The 24,817-nt window shown below is 36.3% G+C and overlaps 1 protein-coding gene across 4 annotated transcripts in view; it reads right to left on the reverse strand.

The window, feature by feature from the left end:
• The window catches only part of adcy2b (adenylate cyclase 2b (brain)), a 78,453-nt gene that overhangs the window by 5,787 nt on the left and 47,849 nt on the right, over positions 1-24,817 (reverse strand). For 2 of the 4 annotated variants that reach the window (XM_030148037.1, XM_030148036.1), the window contains 11 exons: positions 20,225-20,401; positions 20,105-20,145; positions 19,918-19,998; positions 18,644-18,713; positions 18,358-18,455; positions 17,590-17,674; positions 14,509-14,649; positions 10,304-10,456; positions 7,201-7,385; positions 4,611-4,695; positions 1,767-1,925 (listed from right to left, as the gene is read on the reverse strand). In XM_030148037.1, the coding sequence (XP_030003897.1) occupies positions 1,767-1,925; positions 4,611-4,695; positions 7,201-7,385; positions 10,304-10,456; positions 14,509-14,649; positions 17,590-17,674; positions 18,358-18,455; positions 18,644-18,713; positions 19,918-19,998; positions 20,105-20,145; positions 20,225-20,401 (1,275 nt within the window). The remainder of the gene's footprint in view (positions 1-1,766; positions 1,926-4,610; positions 4,696-7,200; positions 7,386-10,303; positions 10,457-14,508; positions 14,650-17,589; positions 17,675-18,357; positions 18,456-18,643; positions 18,714-19,917; positions 19,999-20,104; positions 20,146-20,224; positions 20,402-24,817) is intronic. The other 2 variants (XM_030148038.1, XM_030148039.1) reach the window with 2 other exon arrangements.

Consider the following 24,817-nt stretch of genomic DNA (forward strand, 5'->3'; position numbering starts at 1 on the left):
ACAAAAAGGTATGATAAGTGTAAACTGAGGTCACACTAAATACTACCACTTTCGTTTATACAAGACATTTTTTCCCTGAAACTTTTGTTTTTAACAAGATAAGATCAGATAAGACTTTACTGATCACACCATGGGGAAATTTAACAGTTCACAGCAGCAATAATAATATTTCACATATTTCACATATATCCAGATTGTATCTTAATACAGAGACTGAGAAATGCATACATTGGGTCATTGAAACATTACTAAACCCAAAAACCTAATGCTGGCCAAGAACTATAGCGCAATACTGTATTTTGCAGAAAAAGTCACTTGTTTCTTCAGTTTTTTTGTGTTTTGATAAAATGACCTTTGGATTTACTTTGAGCTGTTATGAATATCTACATGATCAGTGAATTAAATATAGGAAAATTCCTAATTTTTACTGAAAAAAAGCAAAATACAGTGATTAATCTTATAATAAATGGCGATAAACCACCTAAGAAAGGTTAGATGTTGAAAAAAACACATTTGGAAGTCTTAAGAAAAATAGGTCATTAAAGATTAATAAAGGATCTTAAGAAGGAATTGTTCTTATTTTAGATGCAGTCAGGGCAAAAAACAGTGAATGCATAATAGAGCATGACTACATATTAATAAAGAATTTTTTAAAAAAATCTGTGTTTATGATGCTGTTACAAACAGTAACAAACACCAGGTTTTTTGTTCACATTATTATGCACTCTTCAACACTGTTAGCGAGTGTTTGTAAGTGCTAATAAATGTCTTAAAACACATAATAAGGTTAATAAACATCAAAAAGACTTACAAGGGCTTTATTACCCATTAACTAAAGCCCATTGGAAGGACCTTAATGTAAAGTACAATCATGTCTGTGGGGATACTGGGTTACTGCAGCAGAAAAACACAACTGATCATCAGAAACACAGAAGTAAGAATAGAGAAAATGAGCGTGAGACCAAAAGACAGCACTGGAATGAAATGAAGGAGAAACATAGGAATGGAAATTGTTGGGAAAGTAGGCTACAAAACTTGCAGAATGTATGCAACAGCAGCAGAGCATGAAGAGCAAAACAAAGGGAACAAATGGTGTCAGGTACAACAAACCCTCCAACTCACACATATTGAAGCTTATTTTGGCATCAACCTAGCTGATGTCATCATGTCTATGCGTGTACTGATGTCAGCATTTCAGCTGCATATATATATATATATATATATATATATATATATATATATATATATATATATATATATATATATATATATATATATATATATATATATATATATATATATATATATATATATATATGTGCAAAGTTTGAAGTAAATTGAAACTAAATTGATGTTTTTATAGACATGTGAAATTTCACCCATTATAAATAAATGGGAGAAAAAAAACGATTTAAACATTTCATAAAAAATGTGAACTTTGACCTACTTTTCCCAAAATGAAACCACATCTATTGTGGGTCACTGGCAATCTATAAACCCAATTTGGTATGAATTCAGCCAATAGTTTTGCTGCTAGGGCGTTAACAAACAAAGACACAAAGAAACACACAAGCCAACAGAGCCAAAAACAATACCCCTTGCCTCCCAGGGGGGCGGGGTAATAAAAGGAGAGAGTTTATCAAATCACAGCGGGATAGAGTCTGATGCATGTGATGTTTAAGACTTGATAAAATAAAGGAAAAGGCTCACAAAAGCGTCATGTGTTAAATATGATGGGATGTGTACTGAGTGTCACTCCTTCGCACCTCATTTTTCCAGTTTCGTCCCAGGAAGTGCTCTGCAACGTGGGCGGGTAAGACGTTCTCCAGCAGAACCCGGTTGAGGTTCTCCATGGTTTCGATCTCCTCGCACTCCCTCTTGAACTTGTCCCTCCACAGGAAGTCCAACCTACAGTAATATTCATTCTGTTACAGGAGGACACAGAGTAAAGAGACACCTGCGTCATTCACACCCAGCACTCAGGCCACAGAGGACAAAAAAAAACAAAACAAGAAATACCAAGAAGAACAGTTATTGTTTTCAGCTTCATTTGGTTTGTGTAACAGAAACCTCCAAGTGTGTGTGATTCGGCCTCTTACGGTCCTCCAGCACAAATAGGTATTCGTCCATGAAGCCAGAGTTCTTTTTGTAGAGGAGCGGCAGTTCTAATCATCGTCATCAAATGGAAGCTTTATACGATTTCTGGATAACGGCACCACAAGAAAATAAAGAGCATGCTTGGTATTCATAGAAAATTAATGTTCCAATAAGATGACAATGGAACTGTGCTCCGTTCTCATTGCTCAAGGAAATAAGGGCGGAGATGGGACTGTTTTGCATACAATATAGCCACCGCTTCTTTTGCTTTGCTTATTCAAGCTTGGGGGAGTTTGAAATGCATCTAAATATGTCAACAAGACTCATCCATCAAGGTCAAAACATCCCAGGAGTGTACGTTTTCGCATCAGATGCCATCCCCTGAACGCACCACCATTATCCTCGTATACATATGAGCGCTCCAGGCTACCTGTGGGCTGGTCCCTATACTGTGTACAGAAGTGTGTAGGAGTGTTTCCAGGCTCCTATGAGATATACTTTGTGTGTCTGGATGATGTATGTGTGCACTGAATATCTTTCCCTTGAGATTATAAAATGATGCCAGTTTAACAGGTTCCTATAGAACTATACCACTCCACCACTTAATTCTGTGCTTCAGCGTTGAGCAGGGCTATTATAGTTAGCAAAAACTAAAGACTATGACTAGCTCAAATGAAATAGAAATAAAATGGATATCAACAGAATCTGGAATGAATGATACAACATGAACTAAAATAAAATAGAAGCAGGATGCGAACCCTTTCATTTCAGCCTCATTTTTGTTTTCCAGCACAATTGGGACATTATAAGATGACACTTGAATGAGAATAAAATGGATTTGCACAACATATACGCTAACCTTTAAGAAATAATGGTTTTGTAAATGATAGTTGATAGATATAAATCAAGCATTAACTCATAATCCCAGAAAAATGACAGTAAATCTGAATAAAATGCAACTATATTAGGCCAATTCCTCTACTCATGCAGTTAGAAAAATAGCATACCCAGCTGAAAAACAATAGTTGCACGTGAGTATGGGGGTCAAAGCACCTCAACGCATTTTAGACTGAAAGAGAGACTTTAGTATGATTTTGCAAATGTGGAAAATGAAACTGTAGAATGGTAATAAACCTTCAAAACATGGGAAGTATTTTGAAGATGTAATGAATGGTTGGTCATGTGTCACTCATCAGAACGTGTTAATGTTTTTCTAGCGCCCTCTTGTGGCTTACTGATTGTGATTTTTTTTTTTTTTTTTTTCCCTGAAGAAAATTTTCAGACCCTTTTGTTTTCCTACTAAAATTTCACCTCTGTGCTGCTTTTGGTTTAGTCAAAAGAATAAAAACATCCATGCAAAAATAGTAAAGTATCTCACCCCTTAAAAGACTAATTATAATTCCAAACTCTGACTTACAGACTTAGAAACTCTGGTGTTGAGCGCCTGAAGCTGCATCAGAAATAGACACTGTTTCTCTATGTGTAAATATATGTGTTCCCTTCACTTTGGAAAACAGATAGGATCTCCACGAGTCTACAAAGTAGGCCAGCAGATCAGGAAGCTCATTCCAGATGCTGTTTAGAAACAAGCTAACAAGGCTGCAAATGAGCTCTGCTCCATCGTGCATCTGTTCTTGAGGGATGAATTACAGATGACTTCATTCTCCTAACCTGCTTTCTCCTCCCTTTCACTAAATGGCTGGGAATTAGGCTCATTAGGGATAAACGTAGAACTTTACAAGTCAAATTCGGTGAAAACGAGCAAAAAGCCTGGAAAATAAACACTCTTATCGGACTTGTTGCCCTTTTTAGATCGTTGCACTTCACAGGAGCCCCTGGTGACGTCACTTTTAATTCTGTTTGACCTGCTTCGAGACTTGTTTTGATGGTAATTAATGAAGCATTTTATCAGATTAATTTCAGCCAAACAACAACACCCAGAAGGACAAACCCAATTAGTCTCGAAAGACCTTGAAAAGAGTGTAGCTTGGAATAAAATATGACAAAAAACGAACACAGCAAAGTTTGTGTTTCTGGAGTAAACGTCCCCCTCCCTCCTGATGACGATGACCCAGAATGGAGCTGTTTGGTCCTTCTACGTCTCTCAGGGGAGTCCCAGTTTTGGTTACAGTGGCTCTGGGGGAGGGGAGCCTTCCTGTGCTGAACATCTGCTTCGGGGTCAGAGCTGATGGATGATACCCCAAAAAAGATAAAACGTACAAATGTGTGTCAGCTGAATCTAGTTCCCGTATGAACTGGAGATACTGGACACAGACTAGATAAAAGCCACGAGCCAAACAGGCGGCTCTAATGCAACAGAAATGTCCGTCTGAACATGTTTATCCATCTTCTATCAGACTGAACACAGTTTGTTCCAAAATTCAGAGTGAAAAGGACTGAAAAGAAATTCAGCTCACATCCACTGCCATCACATCTTTCTACATTTGATCAGAGGAAAATGAAATCCGTGATAAAACAGGGAAAGGCATTGTAATGACCAAGAAAGTACGTACCTGCCTGGCTAAGACCAGTAGTGTAATAAAGAAGATGAAGAGAGACACGGAGCCCATGGTCTTTAGATCCTTCAAAACCCCCGGTCTAAGGAGAGAGGGACAGATATGATCCACCATGACTTTAAATTATGCAGCATCAAATGTTCACGTTAGCTTAATTAAGATTATATCAAACTACTCTTTAAAAGTCAGTTTTGTTTTTTACCAATTCAGATTAAATGATTAAAAACAGAGCCTTTATCTTTAATAACAGGCCACATTCACCATTCCACTGTTCATGCTTCACATCCATAATGTAATGTCACAACTTTTATTACCTCCGCCAAGGAACGGCGGGGGTTATGTTTTCATCGGGGTTTGTCTGTCTGTCTGTTTGTTTGTCTGTGTGCAAGATAACTCAAAAACTTATGGACGGATTTGGATGAAATTTTAAGGAAATGTTGATACTGGCACAAGAAACAAATGATTACATTTTTGTGGTGATTGGGGGGGGGGGCTGATCTGCCTTGGCGGAGGTCTGTGCTCTCCGAGTGCTTTTCTAGTTTCCACCTAGAATTGCATTATTTTTGGCCAAGATCTTGTTTTGATGATGAAAGAATCAGACCACTGTGTAAAGTCTTCTCCCTCACATCCCAAAGATTCAGGTCTGAACTCTGTGGTGGCTGATCCATGTGTGAAAATGATCCTGGAGCCTCTTTCACAACTGAATCTGATAAATCCTGGTATTATCATCTTGGAACATATCACTGTCATCAGCATATAAAGAAATTCACTTATGTTCAGCCCTGTTAATTCAGTGTATTCAGGTTCAGCTGACCTCATTTTATGGACACATAACATTGGTGAACCTAGACCTGACCAACTGAATCAATCCCCACATTATAACACTGCCCCTACAGGCTTGTACTGTGGGCACTAGGCATGATGGGTAATCACTTCATCCACCTTTCTCATCACTCTGGTACTATCCAATCTTGATGCTTCCTATCAAACTGGTGGTTGTTTAAGAAATGAGACGCTACTCACTGCATCAGATACAGTGTGAAAGCACTTTTTGCTGCTTAAACACATTAATCACTGCCGTAAATATCCAGTGGACGGGTGTTATGATTCATGGGCGTTTTTTGGCTGGGCAATATAATAATATGTATATATTTGTATATACTTGTGTTCTTATGTGAAGTGAAACTTTAAGTCTGATTGTACTGTTTTTAAATGTTTTGTGAAACTTCCATTGAATTAAGTGTAAATTAATCTTTATTTTGCAATGCAGTCTAAGTGAATAATTCATTAAAGTGTTTATATTCTGTATAATTGGCTTTAACTATCATTAAAGTTCATGGTAGAGCAAAAATCAGCAGTGAAGTCCTTTGTGTTGTAGCTCAAATATTATTGAAAACATCAATGATCTACATTGTTGACATGTTTCAGCACTAACAGCATTTTCTTTTGGGTCATTCCCATGTAAACTGTGCTGAGAAATATACTCAGTGCAATCTAAGTATATGCATGTGAAGTGCTATAGAGCACTGATCTATAATTATTTATCTCTGTCTTCATTTGAATGCCTTGGGTGCATAATGTGAGAGAGCAGAACTAACATGCTAATTTTTTTTCTTTTTTATTATTCACAACCTTATAATTTACCAACCCTCCTGACCCACAATAATGTCACTTCATTTCAATAAAGTATTTTAATCTTCACTGCAAAAATAATCAGCTTTAATTGAACTTCACATTTCTGGTTTTGTAGTCCTGCAATGAACTGGTGACAGGTTCATGGGGTTTAAAATGAATGTGAATAAATGATACTGTGCATTATTCATTCAATACTAAAGCAGACAAAGCGTTCGCACATGCAGAATACCAAACTCAGTAACAATCATACTGTGCGTGAATATATTCAACTGGATTCCTATGATACACAACGTGATGAACACAATTAAAAATGATGGTGTGACTGCAAATTGGAATTTTGTCTGAGTACAATGAATGTGAAAATATAGATTCACACCACAGTATCACAGACGTCTCGCACAGTAGTGACGGACATATTAAGAACATTATTGATTCATTTTTATCCTTAGCCTTTGATTTTCCCCTATCCACAAGTATGGCTTCACTCTTTATGCTAATAAAACCAAAGCAGAAAGAAACACTGACAGGAATATGAGGGTAAGAAAAGTACTTCTTCCCCGCTGTCTCTCAGTGCCCTGAAAACTTTTTTCATAATAGGATATTTTCAGCAGCAGGAGCTGCAGCTGTCAGTCAAATTTGAGAGTGAATTCAGCTCCATCAACACAAACTGTTGTATCTCGCTCTGCCACTCATCATCCTCTTCTACACAGGTTACACTTGATCGACAGTCATGCAGGATATTGCATCCTCAGCACTACCCGGTCTCTGAGGACCAGGAACAGGTCTCGTTTTAATGGGCTGTGCTCAGTCAGTATGTAGCTATTGAGCAGAGTGCAGGGGTCGGGGGGGTAAAACACATCACTTTGGCCTTAAGTGGGTTTAATAATTGATCCATTATAGCCCAGATTAGAAATGTGTGAGAAGACGAGAGTGAAGACATGTTTCCAGGTACCTGTCCAGTGTTCCAGTTGGATACAACGCTTTGCTAAACCCATCCAGCAGGGAGGCGTGTGTCTGGAGGATGATGATGTTGTAGATCACCAAGGCAACCAGCATAACCACCATTTTCAGCTCATAGTTAATCCTGAGGAACACCGAGCACGACACCAGGCCCAGTATGCAGCAGTAGATGAAGTACTAGAGGCAAAAATGGTGAGAGAAAAACCTTGGATCTGACACGAAGCACTGTTTTCATCCTTTAACATCCTCAATAGGAAAAAAGAAATGGGAATGTTGGGCATTTTTTATTTCCTTGAGGCAATAATGACAAAAATCACTAACTGGTTTTTCAGATCCCAAATATTTTTTAAACGGACATTCATGATAAAAGTATTGTTTTACTACCCAAACTGAAAAGAAGAATGAAAAGAATAAGTAAACAGTATTTTGAAAACATCTAAACAGAGGGTATTGAGACATTATATTTAATAAAAGAATGTAAATTCTTTATCTTAGTTTCACTTTTACCATAAAAGGTGAATTCATCTGTTACTTTCGCATCACCACCTTTAGCGAATTCCACAGACTAATTCAGCTAATAGCCTAGCTTCACTAACCTTAACACAAAAGAACAAAACCACTGGTTTAGCATCACTACCTTAAGCTTTTAATATAGGATTCTATCTCAGCTATTTATTAGAAAATTATTTGAACGCTATAAAATAGTTTGTTATCCTAAAATGTTACATAATTCTGTTCATTAAGACAGTAAAATCTAGAACATGTAAAAAAATATTTGAAAACAGTTCTCATTTGAAAGGTTTTTTTTTATAATAGAACATCCTGCAAGAAAAGAATCCGAAAAGGCAAGCTATTTCATAACACAGTGAGGTTAAATATATTTTTGTATAACACATTTAGTCTGAGTGGAGAGTGTAAAGGGCTGTGAAAGTGGTTGAGCAGGAGATTTAAGGGTTAACTAAACACAAACATGACTCTGCTTTCATCTGACATACATTATCTATTACATTATAGATGATCTACCATTATTTCTCATCTCTGCAGGTTCTTCTGCCAAATTGTAAATGTCAACCATAATGTATGCGAGGATGAAAATCGTGAAAATGTGTCTTTATTATTTCATTATAACACGTTAGCAGTGGATGTGCTGCTGTGACGCTGGTGAGTCAGCCAACACAAAGTTACAAAGCAGGAATAGAACTGGAGTTTGCATACTGACAGAAAAAATACATCAATATGTCAATAACCTTACACAACACAAACAGATTTCATTTATATAATACCACAGAATGAAAAAGTAGCCATTCTGAAAGTATGTACTGACATCTCCGATGGGAACCTGGCTACATGTACAATATACTTCACAACGTCAGAAGAGAAAAAGATTGGAAACCATTGGTTCAATCTTTAACAAATAATTTGAATGTAAGAGCTTGTTTATTGTGTAAAATGTATATCTGATAAGAAACATGTCATCTAGGAGGAATAATATTTCTGTCTGACATGTAGCACAAAATGGAAACACTTAAGTAAAGTACATACCTCAAATCAGCGCATGTACAGCACTGAAGTGTTTTTCCTACTATTAAAACCATTACAGGCACAGCACTGAAGTGTTTTTACAGCACGACAGCTGAATCAAAAAGGAAATAGTATGCTGAGAGTTCTCCACAAATGTGTTTTTAACAATTTAGGTTTGTTGTTGATAGAACATTTTTATATATATATATATATATATATATATATATATATATATATATATATATATATATATATATATATATATATATATATATATTTATACATATAAAGCCATTTGAATTACTATACAGTATTTTAATGACACACATTACTCTCACTCAAATATTTGACGTATTACCTGAGAAGATGGAGATGATCAGCATTTTCATATTGAGTATATTGTGAAAACCTATTATCTCTGCTTTTTTTTTTTTTTTTTTTTTTAAATAGATAGTGTAATGAATACTGGTTCAAACTGTATGAAAACATTTAGTATCCCATTCTAACATTATTATAAGTACCATCAAATCTGACATTTTATTGAGTTTCGTCTGAAGGGGAACAATATTTGCTTTCATTTTATGTTAACAAATAAACAAAAAGGTTGAAACAGGCCACTGGACAGTATCACACAGACTTTTTCAGGTAAACAGCAGTTTACTATTCATGACTAATTATGGAGATTAACTCATAACGTCCATTTCTTCCAGTGTTGCAGTCTCAGGACAAAATTTGTTTGAGATCATCAGAGTTGGAAAAAGTCAGAATATCTGCCAAATGTCTTAAAATGAAAAAAGAAAAATTCTGTATCATTACTCGCAGACCCTTCAGATTATGACTGAAACAGTGAGTGTAATTAGGGAGTCACATTCAATGCAGATTGGACTAAGATAATATGGTTTTTCCAAAGTGTGCTTCAGTTTACATTGAGGAGCAAAATTTTACATGTGTTCATAGGAATTATTTTACACCTGTCCACCTTCAGAAGATGTTCCCCAATAATTATAATTTTTGCTATAAGTGTAAGACACGTAAAGGAGCATTTATGCATTTGCTTCGAGCACATGATCATATTCAGACATTTTGGTAAGAGGTACAACTCCACTGTATTTGTTAAACCATTTCCCTTGTCTTTGTGGTCTTTTCAATATAAATGTAAAATCTATGTTAACTATTATTGAATTTCTTGCAAAATTTTTTTATATTTTGTTATGGTGGTTGACATGTGGATTCAGATCCCTGCTCAAATTAATGACCTTAATCGTAAATCTGTGGAAATTTCAACACTTTTTTACACAAAATTTTGATTTGTCTCCGGATAATAATGACTGATGTTACTGCTGGTTTCTATTATGTATCTACTTATGTATTTTTACATAATGTCCATGTATGGGTACATATGCAGTGATCTTTGTTAGATTGTTTTGTGGTACTTACAGGGCAGCACCTATGTTAGTTTGTGTTTATGTGTTTGACATAGTGAAAAAGGCAATAAAAAATGGGTAAGAATGTAGTTTTAGATACATATCAAATACAAAAGTCGCATCAGTTGCCTTTTTTTGTGGTTGTCTTACTGGCAAATAAATCTTGGCTGCTCCTGTGTTTTCCTCCTGGCCGTCCATCAGCAGGCTGTCATTGGACTGATTCACTGGTGGAGTGCTGATCAGCATTTCAGGCGGGGTACTTGACGGAACATCTGGTGATCCTCCAGGATCCTCGACGAAGAACTAATAACAGACAAGAAACAGGCCTGAGATTTTGTGTCATCATTTAAATGTCACAGTTACTAGAACTGATTGCATGTTAGCAGTGTGAAGATTTTCCCAGAGGACACATCCGTTTTAACAGTCTGACTAATTATATGCTGAGGAAGAAGAGAATGACACTGGTGATATTTCTAAATGCCTACAATAAGCATGTGATTATAATAACATGAAACATTTTAGCTTTTTTTTTAATCAGGCTTGAGTTAAGGATACAAGTAAACATGCACTGAAAATATAGTAATTATCTCCACCAAGAAGATTATACAGTATTACTCCCATTTGTCTGTTGGTCTGTCTATCAACAACAGAACACAAACACTCATGCATTGATTCTTATGAAACTGAGGTGGAATGGTAGGGCATGGCCCAGAGATAAAACACATACATTTTGGAGAAAAGACATTAATCCTCAAAGACCTCAACAGCTGCCACCAAAAATATTTACTGATCTAAAATGTTTAATAACTTTGGAGTCAATAATCCTATCAATACCTTTAAATAATTCAGATAAAATGCAGTTTGTCAGCTTTTCAGCAGCATCTATATGACCCATTTGGACGTTTAGAGGCTCCACCCACGTGGTTTGACAAATGACAGTGGTTTCAGACATTAATGGTATATTTTGTTGAAAAGGTCACTAAAATGTTATGTTATATGAAAATCTACAGGTCACTAAATTAACAACAGAAAAAAATACAGGTTTTCACTGAAAATGGAAAATACAGAAGAAATGATTATAATTAATGGTGATAAGTCACCAAAGAAAGGTTAAATGTACAGAAAAACTGGTTTGGAAATCCCCACAAAAATAGTTGTAGATCATTAAGGGTGAAAAGGGGCAGAAAATGTAAGTTTCTCATCGTTCTTTTCTGTTTTAACTTTAGAGATCCACAGACTATCTTAGAACATAGAGAGGACTAACCAGACTACAATAGACTTGTGTTACCATGGTAATAATCAGTTAGACAAAACAAAAGCAGAAACCAGACTTTTGTTATTGTTATAAATGGTAATGTTGTAGTATTCTTTGGTCATGAGGCAGATCCTGAAATCACTTTTTCTGGTTTGTATTTTGACCTTGACTATATTTTTACTTTATGTAGTCTTGGTTTCAGCCAAAGAGGACTTATTTCAAGTGGTTGTATTCGACTAAAACCACCTGCACCCTGCCTGTACCCTGAGCATCATGACTGTGGTGTAAAACATTCTGCTTCAAATACAAAATACAAAAAAATAACTTTACTCATTCCTCATTTTAACCCATAAAGACTCAAATATACACCAGAGACCAAAAGCATCTACTGATCTAAAATGTTCAATAACCTTCGAGCCACTAATCCCATCAATACATGTAAATAATTGGTGTAAAATGCAGTTATTCATCTTTTCATGCTCATCAGATATGACCCACTTGGACGTTCAGAGGCTTCGCAGTGAACGTGGAAACACTGTCATCTTATACAACATCAATTCATCAGTAAAACCCATGAAGTTTGATCAATGACAGTGGATGGAGACACTTTGTTTATGTTCAGTTAATGATGATGATGCTGAAAAGTCAATCTTCTCAAGTTTTCTCTGTTTTTGGTATGATAACCCTCAAATGTAATCTCAGCAAGATGATTAAAGTACATGATCAGTAAAACAAATATAGGAAAATACCTGATTTTCACTAAAAAAATGCAAAATGGAGTGTATAATATTATGATAAATGGTGAAAAATCACTTAAGAAAGGTTAAATAGAAAAAAAAATCATAATAAATTTTGGGAACTAACACAAAAGTAGCACCGGGTCTTTATGGGTTAAACGATTTGGGAAGAGGCTGTGTGTATCTGGAGGAGATACAATTTCGGCTGTGATTTGTGGCTCATTCACTTTACATCTGCGTCCTTCCTGATGATTATTAAGATGTCTATTAAAATGATTATTATGTCTGTGTTGTGATCAGAAAATTTACTGCATCCTACCATATCGGTCATATTCTAATTATCCTATTGATAAAATGCAATGTCTTTGCTTGTATCTGATCTAAAGTTGATCTCAGTTTGTGTGGCTTCAACTACAAAATGACATGATGAGAGTCAGTAAAACTAACACAAGTCATAGTCGGTGGTTTTATAATATTGTGGAACATAAACTGGTTGGACTACTGGCCTTGGTGGGGGTCTGTGCTCTTTAAATGCACTTCTCCTTATTAAATATGCATTCAGTTCATGTCACTTGTGGATGTGGACACAAAAGTGGAGCAGCAGATGGATGATTAGTGAAAGAACATTTGGTGTCATCTTTTACACCTTTCACCTTTCACACTGTAAATATTTTAGATGCAAATAAGAGAATTAGGCAAGTCTTAGTGTTGCCTGATCCATTTGTTTGATTATACTGAAATTACAAAAACACCCAGTGCTGTATTTTATTTAGGACAGCATATGGAAGTGACCCAAACCAGAGTTGGCAAGATAAGAGGCCCCAACATTTTATCCAAACATTGTTAGATCATTCTTTGGACCTTTTATATTAAGAATGAACTCCCACCCCATTGTGTAATCTTCTAAATAATAAATACACAAAATATACAACTAAACTACATGTTTGGTGGCATCATCTAACAGAAAAGAAAAGAAAAAAAAGAAAAGAAAACAACATATAAAAGAAACAAGAAAATAGATAAGAAAAAGACAAAACAAAAAAAAAAGTGGTGTCAGGCACAACAAACCCCGCCCCTCGCATGTATTGTAGCTCATTTTGGCATCGATCCAGCTGATGTCATCATGTCTATGTGTGTGCTGATGTCAGCATATCAATTGCCTCTATATATGTGCCAAGTTTGAAGTAAATTGAAACAAAATTTATGTTTTTATAGACATTTGAAATTCCACCCATTATAAGTACAAGGGAGATGAAATAGATTTTAAAAATTCATAAAATATTTGAACTTTGACCTACATTTCCCAAAATGTAATCAGATCTATTCTGGGTCACTGGCAATGTATAAACCCAGTTTGGTGTGAATCTAACCAATACTTTTGCTGCTAGAGTGTTAAACAAACAAACAAACAAACAAACAAACTGAACCAAAAACAATACCCCTTGCCTCCTCTTCGGGGGTGGGGTAAAGAAGAGAAAAATAAGAAAAGAGACAAGAAAAATAGAAAAAAAGAAACGAAATAATTTACAATAGCTGTAAATGTTGTGAGATTAGTTCTTAGTTTTTCTCAGTTATTAATGTGCTCCAGAAATAGGCGCCATGTTTCAAGAACCAGTCTTTCATTCACATTCACAACTTGCTGTGTTGTAAATCAGTCCCATCCTGTGTTTCAGTGATGATGATGCAGTCACTTTCTGTTGTGTCACAATAATTCCCCATCCTACCGCAATAACATACAAAAATTCAGATTTAAGACACTTTCCCTGTTGCTCTTACATCTAATCTGTGATGTCTGTAAAACAAGAAAAACACACATATTGTCACTTTGCGTTGAACTAATTGCTTCATTCTCTGCTCATGAACACTGACAGATGTGTGAAGAGTTTACAGTATCCGCAAATGTGTCAAAAACAAATCACTTGGCTTGTGTTCTAAAAATAAATTCCACACATCTACATATATCAGTGTATATGAAGTATTGAGACAGAAATCCTTACAGCACTGATGGAAACATGAAAGCACAAACAACTGTATGATGAGCACAGGATGAAGCGTGGTGAGGCCTATGTTTACCACAGGATGCTGAGTACTGGACTGCACTTATTGGACAATAGCATGTAATTAAGATTCTCTGTTGTCTGGAATTGAACTGTAGAATTGGTTGAATGATGAGTGTTTTACTGATGTTGGTAAATCAATGTTTTTCTAACTCTGTGTATGACGGTTACAGATGCTATTTTTTGCCCATCACTTGCCATGTTATTTTATGTGGGTTGTTTATCCTTACATTTTCTACCCTGTATAACAAATGGAATCCTGTCTGCTGTGTGACTGCTGTCTGATACGACAGTATTTCCTCTCACCATGTTGAAGACAGCCATCACCAGTATAAGAGCGGTGGTCATCATGGTGAGGACCAAACGCAGCCAGGGGTTATTGGTGACAATGATGCGGGAGGAAGTCGGGAACCAGGAAAGAGAGCAGGAGGAACCTTTTCTTCCCTGCTGAGGACGCAAATGAACAGAGGAAATGTTTACAAGTAAAGGAAACAACAGGTCGAATAGAACATCAGGACTGTGTCCATCACGGTTCCCTCATTCTTTTCTTATTTTGTCTTGAAAAGCACTATATAAGCATCATCTTCATCATTATTATTATGTTGTTGTTGTACCACATAGAACCTCTTTAATAGGCTTTGACCAGAGTTTATTTACCACATTAATATCAAAGGGTCACAATTCTGAAAATGAATAAATAGAATAAATTTGCTAAAATATCAAGTGTTAATCCACATCACTGACATAACCCAGAGTCTAATCCCTCTAAATAAATTCCACTAGAATCTACAGCAAATAAGCAATAATTTAATGGACATTATTCTGAAAATAATGGTCAGGATATACGTTTGATAAAAGATTTAACTCACTGAATGTGTAAAATAATATGCAATATTTTTATGATAGTGTTTGACACTGTCTAATAACATAAGAGAAAAGCTTTTTGAAGGTGACACATGAGACAAAAATGACTATGAAGTGTGATAATTCTCTCTTTTGTTTGACAAAAACTGTTGGATATTTTCAATAAAAAACATTTTACAAGCAACATTTATGTCACATTTATATATTTCTAACAGATTTCCATTTTCCAAGAAATGTTTTTGATTGAATGTGCTCTGTCACAGATAAAAGAGCATATCCTGTAATATGCTTTGATACATAACAATAATAAGACTATACACACATACAGTGCGTTTGAGCGTATGTAACATGTCTTCCTCATTAGTCGCTTATGTGCTCTTTTTACTGCACAAGTTTTTATTGAGAGGATGCTGAGCAGTAAATGATGGTTAGTACAAATCTCACTGAAGTAGATTTCTGGGTCAGGACACATTCAAGGTTATTGATAGCCCCCTGTTAATTAGAAGTGACCCACTTACAGGGTGATAATATTCTCTTGAGAAAGAAGTGAGGGGAGAGACAGGCTCTTAGGGGAGAAATCATTTATTGATGCTAGCGCTTGTGACAGGTAGCTGTTGACGCTGGAGACAACTAATAACTCCTGGATAATGAACAACAGCAGTGAGGCGCTGAGAGACATAGAAGAAGACTGCGACTGAGGGGGTTCATCCTGGAAACATCCTATTATCCCTCTCCAACAAATAAAGTATCACATATTTCTTATTTTCAGTCTACACAGAAAAACACAACATTCTAAAGTACAATTTAGTCCCTACTCAAACTCATATTTGTGTCATGTTTTCAGTGTCTGATGAAAGTTGTGATACAAATTGATGCCAAAAATAACAGATGAATGAAATATACGATTTATATGTCTGTTGTGGAGATGCATACTAACTGCAGAACACATTACAGTTACATAGCTGTTGTACTGTATATTTAGTAAAGAGCTGCATTCACATGGACTCTAGTATTCCACTAATAATAACAATACCAAGCAATTTACAATAAAAATGCCTCATGTAGCCACATCAGTCAGAAAAGACTAACTCAACATGCACCTGTTGACAGGAGTTACCAGATCTATTAATGGTTTATTAACCAGCCCATTAAGAAAATATTATAATGTTAACACAAAATTTCAATTGTTTCTCTGTGGGAATGATAAAAGACCCACTCCACATCTACAATGGGGTGGGTCTAAGGTGGTCTGATCCCATGACGAGGACACATGCATTGAGTTTTGCACCTGTCGAAGATTCTACCGGTCCTGTCTTAGCAGGAACCCCTGAATGCAACATGAGATTCTGTAAAAGACACTTTCACTCTATCTGTGCCCAAAACACACTGTAACCAGGGTTTTCCCCCTAGATTTATGGAGAACTTTTATGCTATGGCTTTCCTTTCATGGTAGTGAGATTTCGGGATGGTGGGTGGTGTTATCTGACAAAAACTGTGTTTTATTTCCACATATTTTTAGGCTGGGTTTGTGGAGGATTTAGACACATGGCTGGGGGTTGAGATCCCATCGCCCATTATAATTACCATAATTACCATTTCTGTGTACAGAATTTGGAAAAGCTGGAACTGATCATAAACAACAAAATGGCTGGAAGTCCACCAGGTACCACCTCTGACTATTTGGTCTGGAAAAAGTCAGTAAGTTAGTTTTGACATGTTTTAACTATTTTAAAATAGACTGGATCAGGTTTTCTGCAATATAGCTCAGGTGCCTCAGGCTCATAATAGTAGACACCATGATATTTTAAAATGCTTATGTTCTGTGTAGGTCATCTCAGTTATTTCAGATCCTACTCATGCACTGCTTGGCCTGAGGACAGTTGGTTTTGGTCAGTAGATGTGTTATGATATTTAAATGCTCAAAATATGTTGATTTGATTTGGTGCATTGTTGATCAATGATTCAGTTGCATTTGATGTGATTGAAATCATCCCTGAAACTTGTACCAAATGTTTTCGCTGCAGCCAGATAAGACAAAATAAATACCAAAATGGAATAACTCTTAGAATTTAACAAGCTAGCCTGATTCAACATTCTCAGTCTGGTACAGCCCTAGTATCTTCCATAATAAAAAACAAGACGCTGATCATATAACAAAAATCGATAAGGATTTGGTGAATTTAATCTACCAGCTCATTCCAAATTCCATTCAGATAAGATGCTTTAGGATGTCTACATTAACATCTTCCTGGATCACTATTATTATGGTCTATGTAAACGGTTAAACTGGAATCGCAATAATTTGGTTTGAGAAATATGGTTGATGTTGACATGAACATGACTGTATCATCAGCATATAGAGAGAACTTTCTATATTACAGTGGCCTTAACTATATTAGAAACGTGACCAGACTTACATTAATCCACTTACTTTCCAACTTTACTTTCCATAATTTATACTGCAGCAGAGATTTGAGTGTATAATGAATGTGTGTATACACTCACAAATTCATGCAAACCCACCAAAATGTGACCAGCGAAGCAGAGGAGCAGGATCAAAGCCAAGAGCAGGAATGCCAGGCCAAAGGAGATTCCCAGCACAGCAGTTCTGCAACACACACACATACACACACATTTCTCTAAACTTCTTGGCAATTTTCTACCCTCTGCACTGCCATCCACTGCAATAAATATAATGAAGGTCTCAATGTATTCTCCCCCCAACCTGCAATCCATTTCCATTGACTAAGCATTCATCAAAAGTGGATTGTACAGTAGGATATGTGCATCGTAATGAAGTTAGGTTCATGTACAAGGTTTTTTTAAGCAGGTACATAGAGCGGCTGATTTAAGGACCCTGGCCATAAAACAGATGATGTCACATCTAAATGTGCAGAGCGATGCTGCGACAAACGCAGCCATGATAAAGAGAGTGAGAGAGAGGTGAATTAGAAAATCAATGGCCTCTCAGATGGTAAATTACACCTTTGGCTCTCAGAGGCAGTAAATTAGCATGACCATGAGGTTTTCTCACCCTCCATGCCATTAAAGAGACGCCACTCTTTGATTCACCTGATCTATAATCACTAGCAGACATGGTGCCCTTTCATCTGTATCTGCTTTTTAGCATTCTGCCTCTTGCTCTCTGGGATCTTTCATTTCAGTGCGCTCCTGTGGATGAGACAGCTGGCGTCAAATGGCTTTTTCACATCAGCTTGCTGCCACAGCTGGAGTTTGCTGAAACTCGGGGGGATTGTGCAGTGTAAATCCTGTGAAGGGGTGCCGGCTTACCTGGGCAAGACGAGGACCTGCACTATGAATATACAGCAGAATATGAGGCAGGCGCAGGTAACGTAGTACTTGAAGGCTGGTAATGTTGTGGATCTGTACTGTTGAGAGAACATATGGTTGTAGCGTTCACGAGGAATACATATAAATAAGACAGATTATCTACAAAATGTTACAAATGAGCTGAGGCCTGGTGTAATTAAATCTTAGTCACGGATACCTATACAGTTCCACTGATTGATTTTCACAGTGAACAATACATGCAGGTGATTTGTATGCATTCATCTACCTCTTTCTCCAGGGTTTTATTGTGAAAGAACAATGAGATCCTCTGGATGTCCTCAGACTTCAGCCACTGTCTGGAAACACAAGAGGTAGACAGTGTAGGCACAGGATCTGAGCCTTTGTTACGTGGCACATACATTTTCACAATCAATAAAGCTTCTGTTAAACCCTGTGATCAGTGTTGGCTCATCTACTCCACAACTTCTGATTCGAACATCCTTGTTTGTTTTTTTTAGTCTAATACAAAACCATGTATCTGTAGATGTGTTGATGTTAAATGTTTGTGATAAACCGAAAATGTTTCTTTATGAGTTGAGTTCAAAACTGTCCTTCTTAAGCTTAATAAACTTAAAAACCCTCTTGTATAAGAGGAAAACACAAGGTCATACAACATTCTGCAAAATTGTATAATATGATGCTTTGTTGAAGATGAAACAATTTGACAGTGTAAAGTAGTTAAAGCCCCTCTCCACTCAAAAACCTCAGTGGTCTCCAAAGTTTAAGGTGTATACTCAAAAGCAGGATTTGTGACAAAGTGTGACATAACTTTTACAAGTCTTAACCCAAAGTCATCACTGCTCATACACTGAAATTGACTTTAAATGCAGGAAATGTGTCTAATAGTTAAAGTGCTGAAATCAAAGATATTTTCATATGTAATGATTCTAAAGGATATGTTGTTCTGAGTTTTTAATGAGGACACTGAACTTTTTCGAGTAAAACCCTTACCAGAAGAAAACTTATTATTCAGCACAGAACATATTCAGGATGTCTAATAACAGCAGTAAACTGAAACAGAAGTATGAACATCATAGATAATGATAAAACACATCTGGGATCATTTAGTTTGTACTCTTCAGGTACATTTAGCTGATAATAGTTTTATTTAGCTGGTGGAGTATTAGTGCTCGTACTAAACTGAAACATCTGAATATTTCCACCACTCATATGAGACTTTAAATTCACTCTAAGTGATGTAGAAATTGCATAATATCTGATTAGTTTTTAATAAAAATGTGCAAAGACAACACCTCTTTTCCCCATGGATACAGCCAGAGAACATGTCTTTGTTTTATGGGTCACAGAATAAATGGCAAGATGCCACTTCTCATTACTGAATGTTTTGACATTCAAAATAATCTTGCTGTTTTGAGATGCAAAATCACTGAAACATAAAGATGAGGATGAAATACGTGGTTCTGCTTAGAATGAGATGCTCAGACGAAAGTAAAAGAAGCAGAAATATAAAACAATGACAAAACTAGAAACATGACTCACTTCTGTGAGTTAAGGCCATCAATGGTGCGAATCATTCGCTCATTGAGTTCCTCCTCAAACCTCCTCCTCTGAGATTTGGACCTGGCATTGATCAGAGTACAACACACATCTGAATATTAACACAAGAGATGCTCTCATATTGGTGAAAAACCTGTATTACTTTAGATGAGTTTTCACCCTCGCTCACCTTTCTCGTCTCTGGAAGTGGTACAGCCCCATGGGAACATCCTGAATCAAGAATCAAACCGTAAATTACTTGAATATGAGTGACTTTTATCTGCATCTGTGTGAATGTAATCATACTAACAGTGGTGTTGATCTTCCCGTTGTCTGTAGTCATGCTGTCCCGATGGTGGAGGTTGGCAAAAGGCTTGGCAGCGCCCCAGGACTCCAGGTAACGGGTCATCCTGACAGACGCTCTCATCTTCCCACTGTCCATAGAGTTACGAGAGCGAACCCCCAACAGAGGACTGTGTCTGTCGGTCTGAGGGATCGAAACAGGATGACAAGACAACAAGCAGTCATTACGCTAAAGACTCTTTGCATAATGGTCATACCTGAATAAATTAAAAAGCCATCAGTTCCTGCTGATTTTAATTCAGTTTTTAGTTTGGTAACAAATGTCATGCAAAACATACTGTTGGAGGTTAAAGCTATATTTTAGTATTGCTTCTTTAAAGCATTCATTAACAGTTTTGCTAAAAACATGAGTATATTGTACTGCAGAGATATCAACAACAGTTAGCTAAATGCTTACTGCACCAGAGTAGTGTTGAATCACTGTAGCTTCCAGTCTGCCCTCAAAACAATATGGGACAAATTACTAAGTAAACAAGATTAGAAGAACTTTAAATGTGTGTTTATACACCTTGCATGCTAATATACAAATATTAAATACTGGACCTTAAGTCTTCCAAATCATACTTTTAACAGAGATAAAGTGAATTTAATTATATATGTATGATGTCAATGGCTGCAAAAAAACTTGACCCTGAAACTGTATCAAACATAAAGTTCAGAAAGTGCAATCTAATGTAAAGCAGCCACTTTCGATATGTAAAAAAAAAAAAAAAAGAGTAACTGCTGAGGAAAGAACTGAAAACAGACTATACATATCTATGTTTGTGCTTATGAGGCCAATAAATACCAATAAACTAAATCTCTATAGACATGATAGCATGCTGACCATTATTATATTGACTGAAACAGAGTAAACAGAACTTTTATACATCTATTGTGCTCAAACTCAGTGGGTGTAAAGAGGACCTGGCGCTTTAGGAACAATGTTCGATCCATTGCTCTTGACATCCCTAACCTGACTGTCAGTGTTTTGAGCTACTTCAAATACTTCCAGTGAAGAATGATGCAGCTCTCCTTTTAGCTTGGCATGTATGCTGAGAGGCTCTCTGACAAAAAGCCCATCACTTTACTGCTGACACAAGTGCTGTCCTATACAATACAGCCATACAGCAGCGAAAAGGGCAGAAATGACTTTTTCTCCTTTTTCAACACTTTGACAAAAGTGGTTGCTTAGCACAGGTGAATACTTAATCACTTACGATGGTAAAAAAGCATGAAGTCTGTCGTAAAAATAGCTGAGAGAGAAAGAGGGGAATAAAATAAGAAGTGAAACAGATAGTGTTCATAGGGGGCCACGTTCATTTCCTGCAGATATACTGAACATCTCTGACAGTGACAATCAATAACAGTGACAGTGGAGATGACACCTCTTGTGATCCACGATCCGTATTTAGCCTTTGCTCTATTTGGGGCATCTTCAGGGCATCAACAGGCTTCATCAGATAACCAGCAGGATATAGAAAATATATTGTTATTAAAGAAAAAGCCAAGCAATAATGAGAATAGTTGTCACAGAGGCTACATTTGAACCAAAATCTGCTGGTTTAATTAGTTATGCAGCAGTAATGGCATAATAACAGACAATAGCAGACAATACTATCTATATGACAGGCTGGAGCTTTCTGGATCTGTGAAATTACCTTTTCAGCTGACAAGCATCATATGTGTTACTTGTGTCTTTCCATTGACTGTAATACAATTGTTTTCTGAAATTCTGAAGGTTCCACTGGGTAAAATTGGAAGGAGCATGACTTTGGCTGAGGCTGGGACAAACTTAACTACCACTGAGGCCCTATCCACAATAAGGATATTTCTCTAAACAAATAATTTCTTCCTCTTTTTTTCTCTTTTCTTTGAAGTTCTGTTTAAATGACCTTCATTTAATAAAATATCTTTGTCCACACAACAACACAAAAATGACTAAAAAGTGGTACAAATGCATGGTCAAACCATTATTTCTGGTGGATTTAACTGTGTCATGTTAGAGATAGAATATTCTTCAGTAAAACATTATTTATCTGTGGATGTGAGGCCCAAATGAAAAGGAAAATGTTTTGCAAAATATCTGCATTAGTGCGGATGAGGCATGAAATATGATTTAATACCCCAAGTATCTCACTTTAACACACTACATCTCATCCCTTAAAGACCAAGAATAAATTTGTGATGACTTGAAAAATTTTTTTTTTTGCTATATTTAACCTTTCATGAGTGATTTATTACCATTCATTATAATATTATCCTCTGTATTTTACATTTTTCAGTGATCGTCACATATTTTCCTGCATTTAATTTACCAACCATGCAGATATTCATAAACGCTTGAGTGAATTCAAAGGTTATTATATCAGAACAGAGAAAATTAAAGAAAACGTGACTCTTTCAGCAAAATACATCACTAACTGAACTAAAAACACTGTCGTTCATCAAATTATATAGATTCTATTGGTGAATCAAAGTTGCAGAAGGTGACAATGTCTCCATCTTCACAACAGAACCTCTGAATGTGCAAATGGGTCAAATCTGATGCTGATGAACATGTATAGGATTAGTTGTTCAAAAGTTATTGAACATTTTAGATCAGTAGATGCTGTCGGCCACAAGTGGCTGTTTAGGTCTGTGAGGGTTAATGTGATTGAGGTTTTGTTTCTGAAAACTGCGAAAAATGCCTAAATCACAAAATTAAGATTATCTTGTTTGCTTCCTGTAATACATTACTTGTGAATATGTTTCTTCAGTCATATATGGCAAATAATTTTAGCAAAGAAAAAGTTCATGTAGCCAGAAAACAACGAATAAACGTAAAAAAAAAAAAAAAAAAAAAGTCACAATCTCTGGAATAATAAGAATATACAGTTTCAGGAGGGGATGTTTTGCTTTTCCTGTCAGTCACTAACACCACGATCATCTGTTCTAGCATAACCTAGCCAAATGAAGTTAAATTACATACAAAAATATTTTATTACTTTACAAGATCTAGTTGCATTTATAGTCACAGATCAAAGAAGCAGCCATCCTCCACACTCCACAATAACAAACAGTTTATTTTTACGACTTATTATGGAGTAGGTGTAGTAACATGTGATTGAGTGGGAGAACCACTGTTGCTAATGCGCTCCAGTTTTCATAATGTTTGAGTGTTTGGGGAGAGGTCATACTAAATATGGCTGCAGTGCGTTACTGAGCCATGATTTCTGACCTGCCCAACAAAACCTGAACAAACAATCCCTTTACAAGGATTTTAATACTCTGCAAAGAACAAAGTGATATAAAAAGATCTGAGCACAGCTGCTGGAGCTGCAACAGTTAGGCAACACTGATGAGATGTGTTGGAATATTTAGTTCCCTGGACAAGAGACGCCACTGCAGATAACTCACCTCAGCTCATTGTGAAATTGGTATCAGATGATTTTTTTTTCTTAATTAATATCCATACAGCCTAGGTAAAACCCCCTCTTCCTATCTTGGTTAGGTATTTGCACTCTGGATATGATTGTTTTAATGTGATGTCTTAATGTGACACTGATAAATTCAGATGATTTTTGTCTGTGAGGGTATTTTGTAAAGACAAACTCAAAAACCTCTAAATAAAAAACACTGAAAAAGGGATTCCCGTGTTGTTTTGTGAACTTCGAGGTGTATAAAGAAGGGGGATTGTGAGCACAGATCGACTGAAGCAGAAAAAGGAAAGGTCTTATAGCAGATATTTTGAGGGGTGGCTGCCTGTTAGCCAAGTTATGGAGGGATTAGGAAGGCAGAGTACTGTTAAGCGCTGTTTCATTGTTAGCCCGGCCAACAACAATGAGCACAGATCGGAAGCCAGAAGAATGTTTTGTATAGAAATGTACTTGGTAGGATGTTCTCAACGAAGGGAGGTCTTAACCATCTTTATCTGATAACTTATCTCTAACTCCACATCTCAATGCACTTTAAAGGGGCTAAATGTAGTATTTCTACTTTCAAATATTAAAACTTTTACTAAAAGTAGGAAAGTAGGGAATAAAGAGCTCTGAAGTTATGTCAAAGATGCAAATGTATTGGATTGTAGACATGAACTAAATGTACTATGTATACCATGGCCTGATTTATGTGTCCACTAGAGGAAGTAGTGAGTCACTCTGCACCACAGGGCCTTTAATCAAAGTGTCAAAAAGTGACAAAATGGGATGAGAAGTGCTGAGAAACAACTTTTAGAATCAAAACGACAAAGTGATAAAAGGTCAAAGAGGTGATTTATGGTTACAATGTGACTGTTTAATGTCTAAAACCAGAGCTAAGCTAACAGAGCTATAATGTAAACTATCAGCTGACGCAGCATGTGAAGATTATAAGACTTATTTTGATCGACTGTCAAAACAACCAGTGATGAGTTTCAGTTTGACAAAGAAAACTTGATGATACTGTTAACTAATGAGCTTCATGCTTTACTTGGTGAGTGATACAGTCTGTGGATACATAGTGTTGATTCATTCGTGGTTTTGGTCATAAATGTGTTCTCGTATGTAACTTCTCCCTGCTTGGTTTAACATATAACCACTTT

Source organism: Sphaeramia orbicularis, chromosome 11 (assembly GCF_902148855.1).
Source record: "Sphaeramia orbicularis chromosome 11, fSphaOr1.1, whole genome shotgun sequence".
Taxonomy (NCBI): Eukaryota; Metazoa; Chordata; class Actinopteri; order Kurtiformes; family Apogonidae; genus Sphaeramia; species Sphaeramia orbicularis.